The 23,855-nt window shown below is 39.1% G+C and overlaps 1 protein-coding gene across 4 annotated transcripts in view; it reads right to left on the bottom strand.

The window, feature by feature from the left end:
* brinp3a.1 (bone morphogenetic protein/retinoic acid inducible neural-specific 3a, tandem duplicate 1) overlaps window positions 1–19,904 on the bottom strand; it is a 74,817-nt gene extending 54,913 nt beyond the window's left edge. The window contains exons 1-3 of one of the 4 annotated variants that reach the window (XM_060867055.1): window positions 19,468–19,904; window positions 19,254–19,347; window positions 17,059–17,342 (exon numbers count right to left, since the gene is read on the bottom strand). In XM_060867055.1, the coding sequence (XP_060723038.1) occupies window positions 17,059–17,288 (230 nt within the window). In that variant the 5' untranslated portion in view covers window positions 17,289–17,342; window positions 19,254–19,347; window positions 19,468–19,904. Of the gene's footprint in view, window positions 1–17,058; window positions 17,343–19,253 lie in introns of all 4 variants that reach the window. The other 3 variants (XM_060867056.1, XM_060867058.1, XM_060867057.1) reach the window with 3 other exon arrangements.
* Between the last annotated feature and the right edge of the window lie 3,951 nt (window positions 19,905–23,855).

Genomic DNA, 23,855 nt, shown 5'->3' with positions numbered 1-23,855 from the left:
AGCTATTATTGAATGGCTTGCACAGGGGTGCCCGCTCACTTGATCTCAGTCCTACAACCCTCTAGACACAAGATGAAAGCTCAGCGACGCCACATGAAGAAAACAATTCTGTTCCCAAACAGAACAGCTAACACCAAATGCACTCCAAACACAACCGGGAAGAATTCGAGCACCTTTTGTCAAAGAAGGGTTTGAGGCTTGACAAAACTGAAATCAAAACATGACCAGGGTGAAGTCGCTGAACACCATGCTTTGAGATGTGGCCAAAAGAATTAGTTCAGGTGTCAGTGAACTGGACAAGACACAAGTTAAGACAAACCGATCATTCTCATTGGTCAGTAGTGAGAGCAGCTTGGCTGTATGGGTTAGAGACTGTAGCATTGAGGAAAAGACATGAGGCAGAGATAGAGGTAGCAGAGATGAGGATGTTGAGGTTCTCTTTAGGAGTGACGAGGGTGGACAGGATTAGGATTAGGATTGTTTTGGGGACAAGGACAGAGAGGATAGATTGAGATTGTTTGGACATGTACAGAGGAGGGAGATTATATACAGAGGAGGGGTTATATTGGTAGAAGGATGTTGGAGATGGAGATGCCAGGTAAGAGGTCAAGCGGAAGTCCAAAGAGGAGATATACTGTATGGATGTGTTAAATGAGGACGTTAAGGTAACTGGTGCGAGAGTAGAGGATGCCGAGGATAGAGTTAAGTAGAAACAGGTGATTCAATGTGGTGACCCCTAACAAGAAAATCCGAAAGTAGAAGATCAGACACTGAAAAAAAAAATCTTATCTGATTTGTCCTGGTAAAGGTTCCAAAACTGAATTATCTCTATATATACCCTTGTACCGCACTGCCTAATATCATTTTGTTCTCTTTAAGAGCTAGGCAACATATATAACTCAGTTCAAATCCATTTTAGTTCTATAGTGCTTTTAATAATGTATACTGTCACAAAGCAGTTCTAAAAAAATGATAAATTCAGGATACAGATTATACTGTAAGTTTGAAATTTATCCCAATAGAACAAGCCAGAAGCAAAGGCAGCAAGAAACTGAGAACAAAATATGTCAGTTGTCAGCAATGCAATAAAATGTAGTAAGCAACAGACACACTTCTGCTTGCTGACAGAATACTGGTATATTTTGTCCTATTTCAGATGTTTTGTCTCGTTTGGTTGACTCTGTGTAAGATCAGAGAAAAACATATAACACACATTTTAAAAGAAAACCCCATGACTAACTATAACAGCCCCAACATCACTTAAATCACACCAAATCCCCCATCAATCCATTCTGTCCTCCCCTCAGGTTTACCTCAGACCCGTGGGAAACACCGGGTTCCTGAAGGTATTTGCAATGTAGGACATTGCATATGCAAAGTGCGCTGAGAGAAAAGCTAAGCGAGATCCTTCATTTTGCAGCACATTTACAGAGGAAAAATAAGTAGATGTTAACTAGAAGCTACGAAACTAAACTACCGATTAAAAGAACATTGATTTAAAGTTTAAATGACAATTATATTGCTTTATAATTGAAAACATCACTTCTGTTTAGAAATAACTTAAACCAATTTAGCCAATAAATATTTCTGTACATTTCCAATGAAGTACAGCAGTCCTTATGGGACATTCTCATAGGAAAATAACACTTGCAAATAAGAATAGCAAAGTGAAGATATTTTACACTAAATTAAAGGTGAGGTGCACGATGTTTGAAAGCCAATGGTGACATTTGAAATCACCTAAACAAACACGCCCCTAACCAAAATGGGTGTCACCCCTGTTTTGATAGCTCCGCCCCACACATACATACGTAACCCAGGCAACTATTATGGTGGAACCTGCTGGGGCGGCTGGCTGAGGGGATATTTTTATCAATAAATGAACACAATGAGTAATACTATGGTAATACAAATGTGTTTTTGTAGTACTGTGTGTTGTACCGTGAAAGGTTTAGCTCTGTTTCACACGGAAGACGTTCAGTTCTCTCCAGCGCTGGAAAGCTGATCCTACTGTACAGTATATTAACACAGGTCCTGCTTCTTGCCTTATCGTAAGCCTTTTTTCGCTTTTCGTTTTTATCCGCCATGTCAATGTATCAATCGCTTTCTGCTAATGACAGACATGCGCACTGAACACTCTCTCTGCCGCATATTGACAAGACACGCCCCTTTCTGCTCATTGGCTACACGTTTGTTTTGTTTGTCGACTCGGTTTTCTGAAGTGTTTCTCAAACATCGTGCACCGCACCTTTAATGACTAAATTACGATAAGCCATGGAAAATATTGTTGATTATACTGTTGAGTTGAAATACTTTTAATTTACCCAGTTGATTATTTCCTGAAGCAAATTATACTTTTAATACAGTTTTTTTTCAATTAAATAAACAAATAAATAAATCATATATGCAATTAAATATCATTTAAATATTTTTAAATAATTAAAAAAAAAAAATCATTATTATTTTCCTATTACCATGGAAACTGCTAGACATAATATAAATGATCTCATTGGTGATTTATTCATCTGCTCCAGGTTTTAATCTATGCTTAAGTCCTGTTAAGTGACATTGTATAAATATATATATATATATATATACAGTATATTTATATGGGCATCATTATATGTGGTTGGGTGAACACTAATAATTAGATTACTGAACATAGGTTAACCACAGATATCCATTAGTAAAAATAAACAAACATGACGCTGAAGTTTTATAGATCAGAGAGCATCATCTGTATTAATTTTAGCGAGCAAAGTACCAATGGCACTTCCATTAAGTAATATAAATGATACTTTATGTTTATAAAGCTTTGTTGAAAGTCATTGCACCTTTAACATTAATGCATTGTACATCCCGGAAATGTCTGGGTGTTGTTTTGATACAGAAAATGATTAGTCAAACATGCTGTCGGTGTAAATCGGTGTTACACAGAGATTAAAGGCAAGTCAGTTCAGAACACTTGATACGGTAGATCAATATAGTATTGTTCCATACAGCAAGGTAAAAGAGGACTATTCTGACACGTGAATCAAAACTATTTGTCTTAGAAGTGTGCATCGCGTCTAGGGTCACTTGGGACTCGCCGGACTCGTAAAAAAAAATTTTGTATGGTGGTCACATGTGAAGCTCATGGGACAAGAAAAAGCCTCATTTGTTACCATAAGTGAATACTCAGTGCTGTGTGACACATTTACTGCATTCATTCATTCATCTTCAGTAATTGCTTGAACCTGGTCAGGGTCGTGGTGATTTAAAGCTGGTCGGTTTCAACAAAAGCAATAATTGCATAAGCAGGTGTCAGTATTCCCGTGAGGTAAAAAAAAAAAAAAAAAAAGAAAGACTCTGCACACCTCCTGTTTGTCTCTCAGTGTAGAATGATGGCCTTCAAGGGATGAACTGGGTAAACAGTGTCACGTCAGCGGCGAAAGAAAGAGTAAGTGTTCCGTCCTTGTTCAGGCTACAAATGCAAGTACAAGAACACTCAAGAGATACGTATGTCTTTAAACATAAAAAATGAGACAATTAACTAGGGCGTAACTCTACTGGCCTCTTTACCCCCTCTCCCTTCGGCCTTGTAAATAAATTTTCTTTTGTGGTCCCTCTGTATTGAGTAAAGCAAACGGCAGTGTTCTAACCCTTATGGGCCAATCAACACATTAGGAGTTAATGAGAGTTAGATTACTATAGAGGATGTTCTGAACACACCAATGTGGTGAGGATTAAACTGGCACAAATGGCATTTTGGTCAACTTAATTTCAAAGTGCTGTCAGTTTGATGTGCAGAAAACTGAAAACTGACTAAATCAGAATTACACCAAAAACAAATACTGTTCATGCAAGAGATCGTTTAAGATATGACATCATGATCTAAGAAATAACAGAATAAACCGATAAGAATGTTAACCCACAGATGCCCTAAATTATTAACCAATATGTAAAATGATTGTTCATGTGGGTGGCGGCACAAATCACTCAAGGTTGGGTTAATTTAAAAAAAATTGGAAGCTACTGATTTGATATGGGGGACACGGTGGTTTAGTGGTTAGCACGTCTGCCTCACACCTCCACGGTTGGGGGTTCGATTCCCGCCTCCGCCTTGTGTGTGTGGAGTTTGCATGTTCTCCCCGTGCCTCGGGGGTTTCCTCCGGGTACTCCGGTTTCCTCCCCCGGTCCAAAGACATGCATGGTAGGTTGATTGGCATCTCTGGAAAATTGTCCGTAGTGTGTGATTGTGTGAGTGAATGAGAGTGTGTGTGTGTGCCCTGTGATGGGTTGGCACTCCGTCCAGGGTGTATCCTGCCTTGATGCCCGATGACGCCTGAGATAGGCACAGGCTCCCCATGACCTGAGGTAGTTCGGATAAGCGGTAGAAAATGAGTGAGTGAGAGAGAGAGTGATTTGATATGTATGTGTATAGAGAGAGAGAGAGAGAGAGAGAGAGAGAGATACATACATATCAGAGAAATGAGAACCACAAAATGATATTTTTCCTCATAGCGTCCACTCCTACTGATCCCTAATACACTTCTAATAAGACCTAACAAGGGCCATCCTTGAGAGGTGATGAACCATCTCAACCAAAGCCATCCTGTGTGCTCTACACCTACAAGAAGAAAGGTGATGGTCAGGTGCAATGCCAATCAGACAGCAGAAACATAACGGATAGCTTTAGATGGTACTAGAGACTCTTCAATGGAATTCCCAGTGATGCCAAATTCATCTGTGACCAAGGCTGGCTGTACTCTTCCTGAACTGAAATCCTGTCTTCCTCCCCTTCTCTCTATCAATACAGAGCAATGCAATTCGATCAAGGTCATCTGCTAGGACATGTGTACAAAATTGGATGGTTAATCCTCTCCACTGGCATTCCATGAGTGTCAGCTTGGAAAGATGTAATGAATAGCTGCATGTGTTCGAATGCAATGTTACACTTGTAGCAGAGAACGCCCTGTGGAACTCCGTGTGTGTCACAGAAAAAATAAAAAGATAGATTCCTATAAATGGCTGCTAAGTAACTGCATGATACATATTTTGGTGCTTTTACATGGCAAAATGGATGCATGGTACTGTTCCATATCAAGCTTGTATCTGAGCATAAACTCTTCCTAGGTCTATTTTTGAGCCTCTTGCTTAAAAATGACGTTCTCAATTTAAGATGTGTTTATTTCAAAGGCGTATTTGAATTATTCTGCTACTTCTATTATGTCAGAAGGTCAAAAGAAGAGAAGATAATCGGTGGTTAATGAAAAAAAAGTTTTTTGCTTTTGGTTCTGTGAGTTTTGCTCACGGAGTGCTCGTCATTATACTGTTGAAATCTGTAGAATCTGCTCGTGTGTGTAACGCGTAAGGGCCTCGGTTTTGTTACGTACGCAATGTTTACGCATTTGTTTGGTCTGTTCGCTTAGTCTCTTAGTGTTGGAATTGTGTTGTGTTTAGGTGGAAATCTTTGTAAGCTTATAGCTGAGCTTCTTCCTGTACTTCTGCTATGCTGCATGTGTAGATACATTCAGGCTTTGTATGTTTAAGAAAAGATGTATAATTTCTATCCTGGCTTGGAAGGGGTTAACACTATTTTATCTAATTACTACAGTACGTACTTCCTCTCTTAACATCTTCATGTCTCCACTTACAGTAATACTCACTTTTACAAGAGGCACATTGCCTCATGTACTGTACATCCCTGTGTATGTTAATATTTAAGACTACAGTATAATGCACATATGCACATTGCCTCATGTACATCCCTGTGTATGTTAATATTTAAGACTACAGTATAATGCACATATGCACATTGCCTCTTGTACATCCCTGTGTATCTTAATATTTAGGACTACAGTATAATGCACATATGCACATTGCCTCTTGTACATCCCTGTGTATGTTAATATTTAAGACTACAGTATAATGCACATACGCACATTGCCTCTTGTACATCCCTGTGTATCTTAATATTTAAGACTACAGTTTTCTTTCATGCACATTATTTTCCATTCTATATTTAATTCTACAGTATACATCTTTATTTATAGTTTATTCTTATATTTTTATTGTTTACTTTTATTTCATTCATTCAAAGCTATATAATTACGTTTCATGTGTGTTGTATTTTTTAATAATTGCACTGTCCATGTGCACCTGACTCACATTTCACTGCTGGTTATATATGCTCTATATAATTGTGTATGTGACAAATAAAAATCTTGAATCTTTGTTTCTAGCATTTGCAGAATTTGGGAATTTAAAGGTGCAACAACAGAGGTTCAAACTTTTGCACATGAAACATATATACATATATATATACACACAATAAAGCTATTTTCCCCAAATTAATTTGGTCAGAAATGTTGGGGAGAAAAAAAATGTAGTGTTTGTGAAACATGGGATGTTTAGTGGTCACATTGTATGGAAAAAGAAAAATTTGAATGAAAAATTCTTTCCAGATCCTTGACTGCATGAATCATTGTAATCTATACATATTTTAGTAATTGTTAAAACACAGAGAAATTCGATTGAAACTCGGTCGTTTTTGTGCGTTTTAATTATAAGGTATATGTTTGTTCATTCTTGTCTTGTCATCTTGTCTCGAAATAGAATTGTCTTCAAGTACCTTGCCTTGACTTTTAAAGCATTTTAAGTGTGTAACAGCACTGAAGTGCAACCTCATTTCATCCTGCCAAGTGCGTAATGGTAAACGTGACTGTGTCTTATCTTAAATCGTCGGCTTTAAAAGTGTCAGTGATTGAGTGAATATATCAGAATAAAGAAGAGTCCATATTAATGAGGAATGCTTAACGCACGCTCTTATATTCTGTAAAGCTGCTTTAAGACAATGTTAAATGTGCTATATGAATAAAATTGAATTCAATTGAAAGCTATATGACGGTTATCATATTTCTATGATAACCGTGTACACAGTGTATGTAATAATTCAATGAAAGGGAAGTTGTCAAACATGATGCGAAATATGTGATGATTGAAGCTGTTGATAAATGTGTATTCATTAGCACAATCTAAACAGCGGAACGGTTTGGGCTTGAATAGTGACAAATTAGCCAAAGTGTCTGCATATTAAAGTCGGTCTGATTGCAATAAACATTAAACCTATGCCTATGGAAGCCAAGCAAACTCGAATTTGTTTGTGTTACATGTGGGCACTGGAAGCCAAATGAAATAATATGTGTGATATATAGACAGATTTACGCAGTTCTCCTATGAAATCTCAATGCAAGTAAATGGAAATTACTTTACTGCCATGAAATGGGCTGGGAAAATGAACAGAGAAGAAAAAGCTCCATTGTGCTGCCCACTCTTGTGGTTTGGTTGCCCTGAAACCTGACTAAACAGACTACATACAGTATTAGGAGCTGTGGTAAAGCAGTAATTCATGGCAAGCTAGTTAGCTATGTAATATATTAACCCTTTTGCCAGTATAATGGTGTGCGATTTATCTGCCATTTTTAATCAGTATAAACAAATACATTTTTTTGGCTTTAAGTCTGATATAAAATGAGACAGGAAACTGTTGGCTTTCAGTGTGAGATATTTTTTTTACCTCTGTTTGGATAACCATACACAGCATTTTAGTGGTTAAAGATAACACTAACATTTTTAGATGATTATGAGCCTCTACTTGGGGCATTTACTTTAAAGATAGAAAGATTTTGTTCCTTTAGTTGTTAGATAAAACAGCAATCTGTAGAAAGAACTACAGTTTCCTAAAGCCCTGAGTGTCTACTTTTATATGAGCTTCATATTAAGCACCACTGTAGAATGAGACATGACCGAGACATGGACACAACAAAAGGGGTAAATTCCATTTGTTAGTCCCTGGGAAAAGAGTTCACCTTGTGTTTGTTCTCTTGTTGCTGAATGTTTCAGCAGTGATGTGGAGTTCTGTTCTCAAATTACATGTAGTAATTATGAACCAAAAACATCCTGTATACCCGTGCATGCCTGATTCTTTCCACTCTTATGTTAACATGACAAAAGCAAAGAACCACATTCAGAGGCAAAATAACACACTCAGAATAGAGAGTAACGCACTCAAAGGCAAAGTAACACACTCAGAGACAGATTAACACACTCAGAAGCAAAGTAATACACCCAGAGACAGAGAAACGCACTCAGAGGCAGAGTGAAATAGTCAGAGGCAGAGTAACACACTCAGAGGCAGAGTAACACACTCAGAGGCAGATGAACACACTCAGAGGCAGAGTAACACACTCAGAAGCAGAGTAACACACTCAGAGACAGATGAACACACTCAGAAGCAGAGTAACACACTCAGAAGCAGAGTAACACACTCAGAGACAGAGTAACACACTCAGAAGCAGAGTAACACACTCAGAGACAGATGAACACACTCAGAAGCAGAGTAACACACTCAGAGATAGAGTAACACACTCAGAGACAGAGTAACACACTCAGAAGCAGAGTAACACACTCAGAGACAGATGAACACACTCAGAAGCAGAGTAACACACTCAGAGACAGAGTAACACACTCAGAGACAGAGTAACACACTCAAAGACAGAGTAACACACTCAGAGGCAGAGTAACACACTCCGAGGCAGAGTAACACACTCCGAGGCAGAGTAACACACTCAAAAGCAGAGTAACACTCAGAGACAGAGTAACACACTCAAAAGCAGAGTAACACTCAGAGACAGAGTAACACACTCAGAGGCAAAATAACACACTCAGAGACAGAGTAACACACTCAGAGACAGAGTAACACACTCAGAGGTGGGGTAACATTTAGAGACAAAGAAACACATTTAGAGACAGAGAAACACATTTAGAGACAGAGAGACACATTCAGAGGAACGGTGACACACTCAGAGGTGTAATACACTCAGAGTAGAGTAACACACTCAAGAAGGAGAGTAACACTCTCAAAGGATCGGTGGCATACCCAGAGACAGAGTAACACACTCAGAGGCAGAGTAACACACTCAGAGGCAGAGTAACACACTCAGAGGCAGAGTAACACACTCAGAGCCAGAGTAACACACTCAGAGCCAGAGTAACACACTCAGAGCCTGAGTAACACACTCAGAGCCTGTGTAACACACTCAGAGACAGAGTAACACACTCAGAGACAGAGTAACACACCCAGAGACAGAGTAACACACTCAGAGACAGAGTAACACACCCAGAGACAGAGTAACACACTCAGAGACAGAGTAACACACCCAGAGACAGAGTAACACACTCAGAGACAGAGTAACACACTCAGAGCCAGAGTAACACACTCAGACACAGAGTAACACACTCAGAGACAGAGTAACACACTCAGAGCCAGAGTAACACACTCAGAGGGAGAGTAACACACTCAAGAGGGAGAGTAACAATCAGAGGCAGAGAAACACACTCAGAGGGCAATGAAACACACTCAAAGACAGAGAGACACTCAACACACAGAGTAATACACTGTGAGACAGATCAACAAACACAAGAGACTTAGTCATTTAATTTGACGCAGTGTAACACTTAAGAGACAGAGTAATACACTCAGCATGCCTAGAACATACTCAGAGGCAGAGAAACACACACTGTACACAGAGTAACACACTCAGAGGCAGTGTAATGCATACAAGAGGCAGAATAACACACTCAGAGGCAGTGTAACACACTCAAAAGACAGAGTAATACACGCTGATGCAGAGTAATTCAATCAGAAGCAGTATAACACACTCGAGAGGCAGAGTAACACAATTATCACGCATAGATCTTCCTCAGAGGCAGAGAAACGCACTCTACACACAGAGTAACACACAGATGCAGAGTAAAACACTACACACAGAGTAACACACTACACACAGAGTAACACACTACACACAGAGTAAACCACTACACACAGAGTAAAACACTACACACAGAGTAACACACAGATGCAGAGTAAAACACGACAAAGAGTAACACACAGATTCAGAGTAAAACACTACACACAGAGTAACACACAGATGCAGAGTAACACACTACACACAGAGTAACACACAGATGCAGAGTAAAACACTACACACAGAGTAACACACAGATGCAGAGTAAAACACTACACACAGAGTAACACACAGATGCAGAGTAAAACATGACACACAGAGTAACACACAGATGCAGAGTAAAACACTACACACAGAGTAACACACAGATGCAGAGTAACACAATACACACAGAGTAACACACAGATGCAGAGTAACACACTACTGTACACACAGAGTAACACACAGATACAGAGTAACACACTACACACAGAGTAAAACACAGATGTAGAGTAACACACTACACACAGAGTAACACACAGATGCAGAGTAAAACACTACATACAGAGTAACACACTACACAGAGTAACACACTCAGGGACAGAGAAACACACTACACACAGAGTAACACACAGATGCAGAATAAAACACTACATACAGAGTAACACTCTTCACACAGAGTAACACACTACACACAGAGTAACACACTCAGAGACAGAATAAAACACTACATACAGAGTAACACACTCAGAGACAGAGTAACACACTCAGAGGCAGAGAAACACACTCTACACACAGAGTAACACACATATGCAGAGTAAAACACTACACACAGAGTAACATAGTGGCAGAGAAACACACTCTACACACAGAGTAACACACTCAAGAGGATGTGTAACACACTCAAAAGAGAGTAATACACGCTGAGGCAGAGTAATTCAATCAGAAGAGTGTAACACACACAAGAGGCAGATTAATACACTTATCACGCATAGATCTTACTCAGGGGCAGAGAAATGCACTCTACACACAGAGTAACACACGCATGCAGAGTAACACACTACACACAGAGTAACAAACTAAACACAGAGTAAACCACTACACACAGAGTAACACACTACACACAGAGTAACACACAGATGCAGAGTAAAACACTACACACAGAGTGAGTAACACACTACACACAGAGTAACACACACATTCAGAGTAAACCACTACACACAGAGTAACACACTACACACAGAGTAACACACACACATGCAGAGTAAAACACTAGACACAGAGTAAACTACTACACACAGAGTAACACACAGATGCAGAGTAAAACACTACACACATAGTAACACACAGATGCAGAGTAAAACACTACACACAGAGTAACACACAGATGCAGAGTAAAACACTACACACAGAGTAACACACAGATGCAGAGTAACACACTACACACAGAGTAACAAACAGATGCAGAGTAACACACTACACACAGAGTAACACACAGATGCAGAGTAACACACTACACACAGAGTAACACATAGATGCAGAGTAAAACACTACACACAGAGTAACACACTAGACGCATAGTAAACCACTACACACAGAGTAACACACAGATGCAGAGTAACACAATACACACAGAGTAACACACAGATGCAGAGTAAAACACTACACACAGAGTAACACACAGATGCAGAGTAACACAATACACACAGAGTAACACACAGATGCAGAGAAAACCACTACACACAGAGTAAAACAGAGAGGCAGAGTTACACACTGCACACACACAGATCATACTCTGAGGCAGAAAAACACACTACACTACAACAGAGGCAGAGGAACATAGTGGCAGAGAAACACAATCTACACACAGAGTAACACACAGGTGCAGAGCAACACACTACACTTAGAGTAACACACTCTACACAGAGTATCACACTCAGAGACAGAGAAACACACTCAGAGGCAGAGTAACACACTCAGAGGCAGAGAAACACACTACACACAGAGTAACACACTCTACACACACAGAGTAACACACTCTACACACACAGAGTAACACACTCTACACACACAGAGTAACACACTACACACAGAGTAACACACTCTACACACACAGAGTAACACACTCTACACATAAAGAGTAACACACTCTACACACAGAGTAACAAACTCTACACACACAGAGTAACACACTCTACACACACAGAGTAACACACTCTACACACACAGAGTAACACACTCTACACGCAGAGTAACACACTCTACACACAGAGTAACACACTCTACACACACAGAGTAACACACTCTACACACACAGAGTAACACGCTCCACACACACAGAGTAACACACTCTACACACACAAAGTAACACACTCTACACACACAGAGTAACACACTCTACACACAGAGTAACACACTCTACACACAGAGTAACACACTCCACACACACACAGAGTAACACACTCTACACACAGAGAGTAACACACTCTACACACACAGAGTAAAACACTCTACACACACAGAGTAACACACTCTACACACAGAGTAACACACTCTACACACAGAGTAACACACTCTACACACAGATTAACACACTCTACACACAGAGTAACACACTCTACACACACAGAGTAACACACTCTACACACACAGAGTAACACACTCTACACACAGAGAAACACATTCTACACACACAGAGTAACACACTCTACACACAGAGTAACACACTCCACACACACAGAGTAACACACTCTACACACAGAGTAACACACTCTACACACAGAGTAACACACTCTACACACACAGAGTAACACACTCCACACACACAGAGTAACACACTCTACACACAGAGTAACACACTCTACACACAGAGTAACACACTCTACACACACAGAGTAACACACTCTACACACAGAGAAACACATTCTACACACACAGAGTAACACACTCTACACACAGAGTAACACACTCCACAAACACAGAGTAACACACTCTACACACAGAGTAACACACTCTACACACAGAGTAACACACTCTACACACACAGAGTAACACACTCTACACACAGAGAAACACATTCTACACACACAGAGTAACACACTCTACACACAGAGTAACACACTCCACACACACAGAGTAACACACTCTACACACAGACTAACACACTCTACACACAGAGTAACACACTCTACACGCAGAGTAACACACTCCACACACACAGAGTAACACACTCTACACACAGACTAACACACTCTACACACAGAGTAACACACTCCACAAACACAGAGTAACACACTCCACACACACAGAGTAACACACTCTACACACAGAGTAACACACTCTACACACACAGAGTAACACACTCCACACACACAGAGTAACACACTCTACACACAGACTAACACACTCTACACACAGAGTAACACACTCAGAAGCAGAGTAATACAAAGAAAAGCACCTCTTCCACATACATGAGCGGACACACTTCCATGATTGTCTAGTGTCGCTGTGACTGACAGCCAGAGAGTGATTATCATCCCTCCCACCCTGACAACATGACTGATTATGCTGTCTACATTTCCGGCATTCAGATTATTATTCTTATTATTAATTCTTTTTAACTAAAAACAGTTAACAAGCACAATGTTTATTTTAGTAATAATTAAAAATGTCATTACTGGCAACCTGCAATCCAAGAGGAAATAAGAGGAATAAAACGATTCATGGTGCTCTTGGGAAATAATCACCATTAGGTGGTCATAGCGACTGCTATTCGTGTCGGGACGCATCGCCTTGTTATTGACTACATCGGTGTTTTTATTCCTTGAATAATGAGCCAGTTTTGTGTGATGAGCGCCGCGTACTGAACCCGGAGCTTTAATTAAGGTGTACGAGCTCAGCCTCTATTCCTCAGTGACTGTTTATAGCCTGACCTTTTCAGTGGTTTAAACTAGGCAACAGATGACTTGAAAGCATATTGACCAACAGAATTCTAATATATTTAATTAATTCATTTATTATTATTCTTTTTTTTTTTCTCTAACACCCACACTTTGAAAAGCATGAACCACAAACAATCTACTGTTTTGAGCTGGAGTTCGAGATCGTTTCTGATTAATTGTGTCTAGCGAGAAAGCCTTTGTAAGGGTAGAAACACACACACACACACACACACACACACACATTTATATATAATTTCAATGTGTTTGCTGTGAGAATGTTGCTGTCAGGTGCTAATAGCAAAGCTCCCTGTGCGCAAGCTGACAACGCTTGTCAGCTTAGCCAGCGCTTCTTAAAGATACAATGAATATCAGCAGTAATTCTCCACAGAAAGCGTCGTCCTGCTAATTCTTTGCACGGTACCTCGGTATAAGCCTGCATACACACTTCTACATGTCAACAGCTCTATAATAAGTAGAGATTTGCATGCTGGGAATACAGCACAAGCGATGTACGCTAATTCATTCATCACAGCGAAGAACTACATGCTCAAGGGTTCATCTGGTAAAAGATGAACTGTCACATGTCTCATATATATGTGTCAAAAAGAAAAGAAAAAAAAAAGAAAAGATGTGGTTCCTCCATATGTATGACGAGGTTGATGGAAACCAAACGGGCTTTAGAAAAAACACACTGTGTCGTGATGGTCTCTCGGGGAGCGTGTGCTTTTCTAGCCCAGGAGACATCCAGGGATAAATCTATACTGCTCCATATAGGTCTACAAGTTTCCAGAGCAAGACTCAAGAGGAATATTAAATGACAGACATGTCCAAGGTGTGGAATATATGTGCAGGAATTCAAGGGTGTTTCCAGGACCAGAGAGTTATTCCTGTTCCAGTGAGAATGCCTTCACAAATGTGTGTGTAAAGCAACAGTAGAAAACATATATTTTTTTTTTAAAATACCGTACAACAACGTCAACATTCATTTATTCTGAACTGAATATGTTTTTATTGTTGAACTGAATATTTGTAAAGCACATATTCTCAATACCACATAAATTGTTCTGCACTTTTGTTGGTCAATTTTTTTACGTGCTACTTTTACTGCTTGCTTGATTGTTATCTTTAGTTTGCCACTGCAAGAACTGGCCAGGGATGAAAACTCTCAAGCTCTCTCTAGCTCAGTTTCACTTTTCTCTCCATTACGTCTCAGCGTTGTCCCTATCAAATAAAAATAAATAAATGAACAAACAGTATTACAATCTATTTTAACCACAGTACGCTTAACCCTGAAATATAATGATTAAACTCTTAGTATAGGGGGCACGGTGGCTTAGTGGTTAGCACGTTCGCCTCACACCTCCAGGGTTGGGGGTTCGATTCCCGCCTCCGCCTTGTGTGTGTGGAGTTTGCATGTTCTCCCCGTGCCTCGGGGGTTTCCTCCGGGTACTCCGGTTTCCTCCACCGGTCCAAAGACATGCATGGTAGGTTGATTGGTATCTCTGGAAAATATTATGATTAGTAGTATGAGAGTGTGTGTGTGTGTGCCCAGCGATGGGTTGGCACTCCGTCCAGGGTGTATCCTGCCTTGGTGCCCGATGACGCCTGAGATAGGCACAGGCTCCCCGTGACCCGAGGTAGTTCGGATAAGCGGTAGAAGATGAATGAATGAATGAGTATGAGAGTGTGTGTGTGTGTGCCCAGCGATGGGTTGGCACTCCGTCCAGGGTGTATCCTGCCTTGGTGCCCGATGACGCCTGAGATAGGCACAGGCTCCCCGTGACCCGAGGTAGTTCGGATAAGCGGTAGAAAATGAGTGACAGTGAGTGAGAGAACTCTTAGTATAAGAAAAATACGATGTGCGTGTGTGTGAATCAATTTAACAGCTCCTTTTTTTTTTTTATAAGTAATCCATAACAGGTTATAAACGTTTACATTCATTTGGGTTCCTCACTATTCGCTCTGCCACCTGAACACATATTTCAGATGTTCATCGTGTCCTAACACTCAAGTTGCGTCATCCAGCTTTGCTGATGTTCATAAGAAGAAGAACATGCACTCTGTACACACAGTTCTCTTCTCCAAATGATCAAATTAAAATGGATGCAGTTTATAGACTTTAAAGCCATGGTCAGAGAAGAAACATAAGAAATAGGGTTGTTGTGTTAGAAGGGTTAAGCCACTGGGTTTGATACACATTGCCTTAGATTAAAAATGAATACATTACAAAGTAAAATTAAAGTGGAAGGCTAAATGCCAATAGTGAAATCATCTCCAACCTTTTAAGCAACATAGAATAACAAACAGAAATAAACAATACAAGAAGATTGATTTGTGCCGTGACGTGAACACATTAGACAGGCTTCAAGTTTTAAGCAATATGAATACATATGAATATACAACAAGAAGTGTTTCTGCTGCAGGATGTTACACGACTCGGCACTGATGCTCCAGACAGACAGACAGACAGACAGACAGACAGGCAGACAGACAGGCAGGCAGACAGACAGACAGACAGACAGACAGACAGACAGACAGACAGACAGACAGATAGATAGATAGATAGATAGATAGATAGATAGATAGAATTATTGTTATTGTTTTAACAAGATTATGAAGGCCACCTCTCCCAGCATCAGATCACCTTATTTTTTTAGATAATAGATAGATAGATAGATAGATAGATAGATAGATAGATAGATAGATAGAGGAAACAAACATTTTGAAACACATGTACATATGTTTTTTTTTCATGTCATCACAAGTTACTCACACAATCATGGGTGAAAAGCGTAGCTCAGAAAGACACACACACACACACACACACACACACACACACACACACACACACTCACTACTCCAGCATCGCGGCCCACCAGCAGGGGGAGATCCGGCTTAACACCAATTTAGTGCGGCTGAAAAAAATAAGCATTCACAAATGTGCCGAGCTGTAGAGGACAGCATGCCTGTCTAACCCCGGTGTTGGCATCTCCATCTGTGCTGGGCTGCATGGGCACTGAGCTCTGCCAAACACGCATGTCACTCAGACTCATTTTCAGCTGCCTTTTGTGCTGCTGTTACTTCATCTAATCCACCATGCTTGAACTCATTTCAACTTCTGTCAACGCCTCAGCTGTCACGAAGTACACGTAATCGTCAAATTCCACTTTTCAGTACACGGTGCCGAACCCCTGAGTACGGAGATCACAGCATGCATCACGATGTCAGGCTTTCAGGTGCTAAAATCACCTCAATTTTCTAAAACTGTCAATCTACAACAATGAAATTGTGGGTTTATTCAATTAAAAAAAAATGGCTACAAATGAATCTGGCTGCTTTGCATGACTCACCTGTATATTTTGTACCTGGTGGTGAAGCCCTGTTGGTAGCGCTCCACAAACTCCGTAAATTCCTGTGTCTGTTGAAAAGGCCCTTTGTCTGAAAGGAGCCAGCCGAATGGACCAGCAGCATCCCGCGAGCCTGTGGCCGAGGCTACAACCCAGCAGTGGAGGCTTAGTAAAATACACTCCCATGGACACATGAGACACGCCAGTCTAAAAGCAACACACCGGCAGCTCATGCTTCACCCCACGACTCCACATTCTCTCAGGACTTTCCTCACCTCCTGAAACTGCTAAGAGAGAAAAAAAGCTGAGTTAGGTGGCACATCAGGTCACATCATCCCCCCAAAAAAACCATTTAGGATTAATTAAGACCTTCTAATACATGTCATGGGTGGGTTATGCAATTTCCCTTAGCTTTAAGCATATAATTATAAGGGATGCGTTCACTGATCTGATAATACTGAGTAACGCTATCTGAACTTTTAATGCAAGAGTTAGGATCATTATATTCCACATAAATCAGCTTCAAAAAAATGATGCTAAAGGGACATAAAATGCTTAGCTTCACAGCTACATCTACAAAACATCAAGCACGGGACAGCATATATCTCTCACACACACTGTCACACTGTGTCATAAACACTACACACAGCCCCTGTCCCAAAGGACAAAACACTACTAGATAAATAACACGTTAAGCTTCATGTTCAATCTCTGTAGCTCAATAAAAGGTCATTACCTGTAACAAAACAGCTTAAAGTGGTTTCATGAATTAAAAGTAACAGTGAATTATGTATTATAACGATGAACTAATGAGGAACTAATAGGTTAAATGTGTTAAAACAGCAAGATGGGAAAAAAAATCCAGATACTGTTTTAACTAACTGTCTGCTATACAAATAATGACCCCATAACCAAACATAATACATCAACATGGCATTGCTTGGGCTGTTCTCTTTGTACAGTAAGAAACATTTACTTTTGATACTGAATCTTTTTAGCATTTTCAGTTATTGAAGTCAATATCAGATCAGTCCTGGCATCATTGAGTATCATGTGATACTCAAAAAAAGAAAAAGAAAACATGATCGCATTCGTATCCTTTGAGAAAAACGTCATGACCTTCACATGTTACTAATCACACAGTGCACTTTGTGGACACTTGGTCATGTTGCGTTTTACATGCAGTACGTCGTGTGTGTGTTTTTTTTTTTTTTACATATGAATATTTTTCCATGATTCTTTTATGATCACATGTAAATATTTTCACATGTGATTTTTAAACATGGCTAAATTCTTATCACATCTGTGCCCTAGTATTAAGCTACACTAGGAAAAAAACAACAACAACAAAAAAAAAAAAAAACAGGTGATTTGTAAACATTGTTAATTAAATTAATAATCCCATGTGATTTTACATGATTTTTTTTTTTCACTTTGGCATTATTTTAACATAATTCGTTCATTTTAACCTGTGATGTTATTTTGCACATTTGATTTATATACAATAATTGTTTATTTTATAGGTGATTTTTAGATTTTTTATTCTATTGGGTGAATTTTTTACAAAAAGTATTTTATTTTTACATGTGATTTTTTTTCTTTACATGCAATAAGTACCATAAAAAATTTAATCTATTACTTATAATTTGTTTATTTTCAGATGTGATTTTTACACATTGTTCATCTTTTTTTAATGTGTTTCTTACACAATTGAATTTGTTTAATCACTTTTTTAACATCATTCAAAATGTATTATTAATATTAATAAAATTACAAAATTATTAATAATAATAATAATAATAATAATAATAAAACACTTTCTGTTTATTATTATTAATAATAATACTAATAATAGAAATAAACATTTTTGTTTATTAGTATTATTATTATTACTATAAATAATAATAACAATAATAATAATAATAATAATAATAATAATAATAATAATAATAATAATAATAATAATAAACACGTTCTGTTTATATAAATAAACATTTTCTGTTCATTTGCACATTTGATTCATTAAGGAAATACAGTCTAATTTTTTTTTTTTTTTTTTTTTTTTTTTTTTAATTTTTCTATTTTTTCACGTGATTTTTACACACAAATTCTTTTTCTGGTATCAGGTTTTTCAGGATTTATATATTTTATTTCCACACATGTAAAGCGTTGTAACTTTTAGACACGGTTTAACTCACATTTACACGTTTTTGTAGCATGATGTCAATTCCAGAGCATAAACGTGAAACGCACCTGCGTAAGAATTTCACGTATTGACTCTATAATCCTCACCTGTGGGGGATAAAAATACATGTTCACACGTGAAACCCGCTGTATTGTTCCGTCAGGATGCTGAACGCATCCATCACATTTCCACACAAGAAGATGTCCATAAATGACTTTTTTCTTTACCTTCTTTAAGTGCTGGGATGTTCACTCACTCACTCACTTCCCATCTAATTCCCAGTTTTCCAAATCACAGCGCTAAAAAATGAAATAAAACAGATCTTGAATCAGTTGACACGCATTTTTTCAGACGACCTTCTGCTCACTTCAGTCAGCACTCAGAGATCCGCGCGTGCACTCTTCCAGACATCCGAGTCCAAATACGCGGCGATATAAAATGCACTTGATAAACATTTAAAGCTGTCGTTGTGTCGACTGACCCGTGCAATCTTCTCCTTTTAATCTCAGTGCCTCTGTGCATGAAAAAAAAAATGTCTCAGGCTCCTGAAATGAAAGTTTTAACCCCGTACAGCAGTGCACGAGCTCTAATGCTTTTGCTTATCGATGTAACACGGGACGTTCCGAGCCTGTGCATAGTCCATAGATCAGACTTCGTGTGCGTGTGTTAGTGTGTGTCCGATGATGATGCTCCTGTACGCCGTCGGAACGTGCCATTTATTTCGGAGGCAAGCCTGGTCCACTCCTGATTGGCTGTGCTGAGTATAAAGGGGCGGGGCTCTGAGGAGTGAGGCTCATAATGCTTTTTCTTCAACATCCACCAAAAAATGAGTTTAACCTCAAACCAAACCTCATTACCTCAAAAGCAAGTCGCGTTTGCCTGAATTGTTTTTCACTTAACATTTTTACAGTTAAAAAGCTTCCTGTCTACAAAAAGTTTAAGAACCCAGTTAATATCTGAGGTCAGGGTTGTGGTAGATATGTGGTCTGTTGGGAACGCTGGGCCTTGTAGTGTAAATATACACTGGAGTGTGTGTCGCTTACATCACACCATACACACACATTCACACCTATGGGAAAATTTAGCATAGGTTAATATTTCCATCTATATAACACATATATTATATCTAATATATAACACATATCTAATTGTTTAATATCTCATTGTTGATAAAAAAACGATGTCCGATAACCCGAAATAATAATATGTGTAATGTACAGTCTACCAGTTCATATTGGTCATTGTTGATGTATTATTAGTGCTGGCTCAAGAGTTGTTGATCGAGGTTTAAGCCACAGCACTGCCAAGCTGCCACTGTTGGGCCCTTGGGTAAGGGTGCTGTATCATAGATGTCCCTGTGATCTAAACCTCTACAGTTGGGATATGCAAAGAAAGAATTTCACTATGGTGTAATGTATATTTGAAAAATAAAGACTTCTATTGGGGGCACGGTGGCTTAGTGGTTAGCACGTTTGCCTCACACCTCCAGGGTCGGGGTTCGATTCCCGCCTCCGCCTTGTGTGTGTGGAGTTTGCATGTTCTCCCCGTGCCTCTGGGGTTTCCTCCGGGTACTCCGGTTTCCTCCCCCGGTCCAAAGACATGCATGGTAGGTTGATTGGCATTTTGGAAAATTGTCCCTAGTGTGTGATTGCGTGAGTGAATGAGAGTGTGTGTGCCCTGCGATGGGTTGGCACTCCGTCCAGGGTGTATCCTGCCTTGATGCCTGATGACGCCTGAGATAGGCACAGGCTCCCCGTGACCCGAGGTAGTTCAGATAAGCGGTAGAAGATGAATGAATGAATGAATGAATGAAGACTTCTATTAATTTGTACATTCATTTTTTTTTTGAGCACATATCCTACACAGGGTTGTGGGGAACCTGGAGTTTATCCCAGTTGAATTATGGCACAAGTTCACAAAAAATACTCACACAGGACAATTTAGAGACGTCAATCTACTTCATAACATTTCTTTTGAATTGGGGAGTGTGGTGGAAATCTTTACTAAGATGCTGATTGTGAAGTTCTGACCTTCTATGTGCAGGACTAGACGTTGGTTTTGACTAGAAATTGTTATTACTAGAGATTGTTTGTATAAAATATTACAGGGTCGAAATGAGCTGGAGACGACTTGACTCATAAACAACTCTAGGTAGATCTTTGGTAAGGGAAAGATTATCTTGATCAGGAGATGATCAGGTGTTGTCCATCTTGCCAATGGTAGATGATGTTTTCCTTTCTTTAGATTCCGTGTCTGTATCATGTTTATAAAAGCTGAATGTAACAAATTATCAGGGCCCTTCCTCTCTCATGCTACAATTGTTGGGTCCTCTTGTGCAAAAGCAAACAAAAAAATTAAGAAACCTTTTTACTCTTGCCCATACCTACTGTACTTTCACAAAAATTCCACAACAGGAGGAAACCAGAGTTTCCAGAAGCACAGGAAGAAGATGTAAACATGTAAGGTGGAGGTAGGAATCAAACCCCAACCCTGAAGGTATGAGGCAAACATGCTAACCAGTAAGCCACTGTGCCATAGACTAAATAGTAGTTAGTGCAAGAAATTTAGCATAGCTAAACCACTTAGAGGAATGTTTTTGCGAGTCGGGAGGAGACACATGGCGAGATCCTGCACTAAACTCTGTACAGACAATAACCCAAGGTCGGGATCTAACCAAAGACTCAGCAGTGCTACTCACTACATTACTATGCCACTGTAAAAAGAATTAATTATTTTTATGGCATTTGGCAGACGCCCTTATCCAGAGTGACATGCATTTTATACAACTGAGTAATTAAGGATTAAGGGCCTTGCTCAGGGGCCTAGCAGAGGCAACTTTGTGGACCTGGGATTAGAACTCACAACCTACTGATTGGTAGACAACACCTTAACCAATATGATACAACAACCCCAGTTATTAACAATTATTAACAGTTATGAAGTTTCATTAGAGGAATTCAGAATGACAGGTTTGTCTTGGAAAACAAATGGACTTTAAATAAAGGGTTAAACACAATGTGGTGCTGTTATCGGAAATGAATCAAAGGCTGTGATGGAGAGAGGAGTGTAGCAGAGATACAGAAGTGTTTCTGGTATGTTTTATTCCTCTTATATCAAACAATTTCCCAGTTCAATGTCAACAAGACAAAATGTATTTAAGAACAATATGGTCCACTTTATCTACTTCAAGTTGCATTTAAAAGTGTTGGATGTCCAAGAAACAAGTTCAAATTAGTCGCTTTTATAATGAAGTAACAGAGATAAAATGAATAGAAACAGAATAGTTTCAGAAATGTTTAAGTTAAAGCTTTGTCAGAAACAAAGCACTGGTTCCTGTAAATACCCTACAACCTACTGTATAATTCCTTTGCACATACACCAATATCATCTGATAATGGAGTCACAATGAATAATAATGAATCCATACAACTTTTATTCAAACTTCTTGTCATAGTTACATTGTGCACATATAGGGACCTTTCATTTTTAGCGATCGTTATATTTACTTTAAAGGTTTGCTGATATGTTGGAATAACAGCCATGAGCCAGCCAAAGAGAAACGAGTCTGTTCTTCTTTGATGCTTCTTGAAGAACAAAGGCTTGTTTCTTTTTCTTTTGCATTTTTCAGAACGTTCAAGTTGTAACCTCATCTGAAAGCGTTCTTTTACACGGCAAAACATGATTTCTTTTAATGCTAAAGAAACTTAAACGCGATAAAAGAACAGGCATTAAGAACACGTCTCTTCTGTATGAACAAGATATTCACGTAATCTCTTAATTTACAACATGTTGTGCATTTTCCTTTCAAGTACAGTATGCATGTGACAGCTAGATGCCAGCACATCAAATAGAGGCTGTATTCTATGATACACACTGCAGACAATTTTATTTTTTGGAGCAAATAAGAGCAGAAGCATTACTAATTCAGTTAGCTAGAGGAAGTGTTGCAGAGAAAAGGTTCTCTATGAGTGAATATAAAGCTATTGGACTCAGTGGCATAGGTGAAGTCGTGTCACAGAGTGTGATGTAGAGGAAAATTTCCAGGTTAAATTTCCAGGTTGTGGGTTCAAAACTGATTTCCAGGTTGTGTAAAAGACAGTCGTATCATGCATACAAGAATCGACATGATAACGGAGGTACAAAAGACGTCAGGTCTGCAATCATTTATCCACATGCAGACAGCATGTCATTACGAGAGGTAAATATTCCCATAAAATGCACTGGGCTTAACAGAGCCATGCGAGTGATGTCATTGTGATGAGCGATCTGTGGGAGGAAGGCAACAATAATATTTTAATAAGCCAGAACCTTGACAGCTTTGTCAGCAGATTTGGATGTGCTCTTTCTCCACTCCTTTCATCTCCATGCAGACAGACCTTATCGGCTTGCTTGGCCTTTTTCTTTCTTTTCTCTGTATAAAAATGTTTTTTTCCAAAAATAGACCCGGCTGGGAAAATGTAGAAATGCACTCTTTGGAGACTTTGTGGAGATTTGAAGCGACAAGCAGTGTGCATTTAATTGTGTTTCATTAGCTTTTGCAATTTAAAGTGTGAATCAGATGTCAAGTCTTTGACTTTATGAGTCAAACATATAAAGAAAGTGAGATTTTCTAATC

Source organism: Tachysurus vachellii, chromosome 4 (genome assembly GCF_030014155.1).
Source record: "Tachysurus vachellii isolate PV-2020 chromosome 4, HZAU_Pvac_v1, whole genome shotgun sequence".
NCBI lineage: Eukaryota > Metazoa > Chordata > Actinopteri > Siluriformes > Bagridae > Tachysurus > Tachysurus vachellii.
This window is presented reverse-complemented; position numbering and strand designations above follow the sequence as displayed.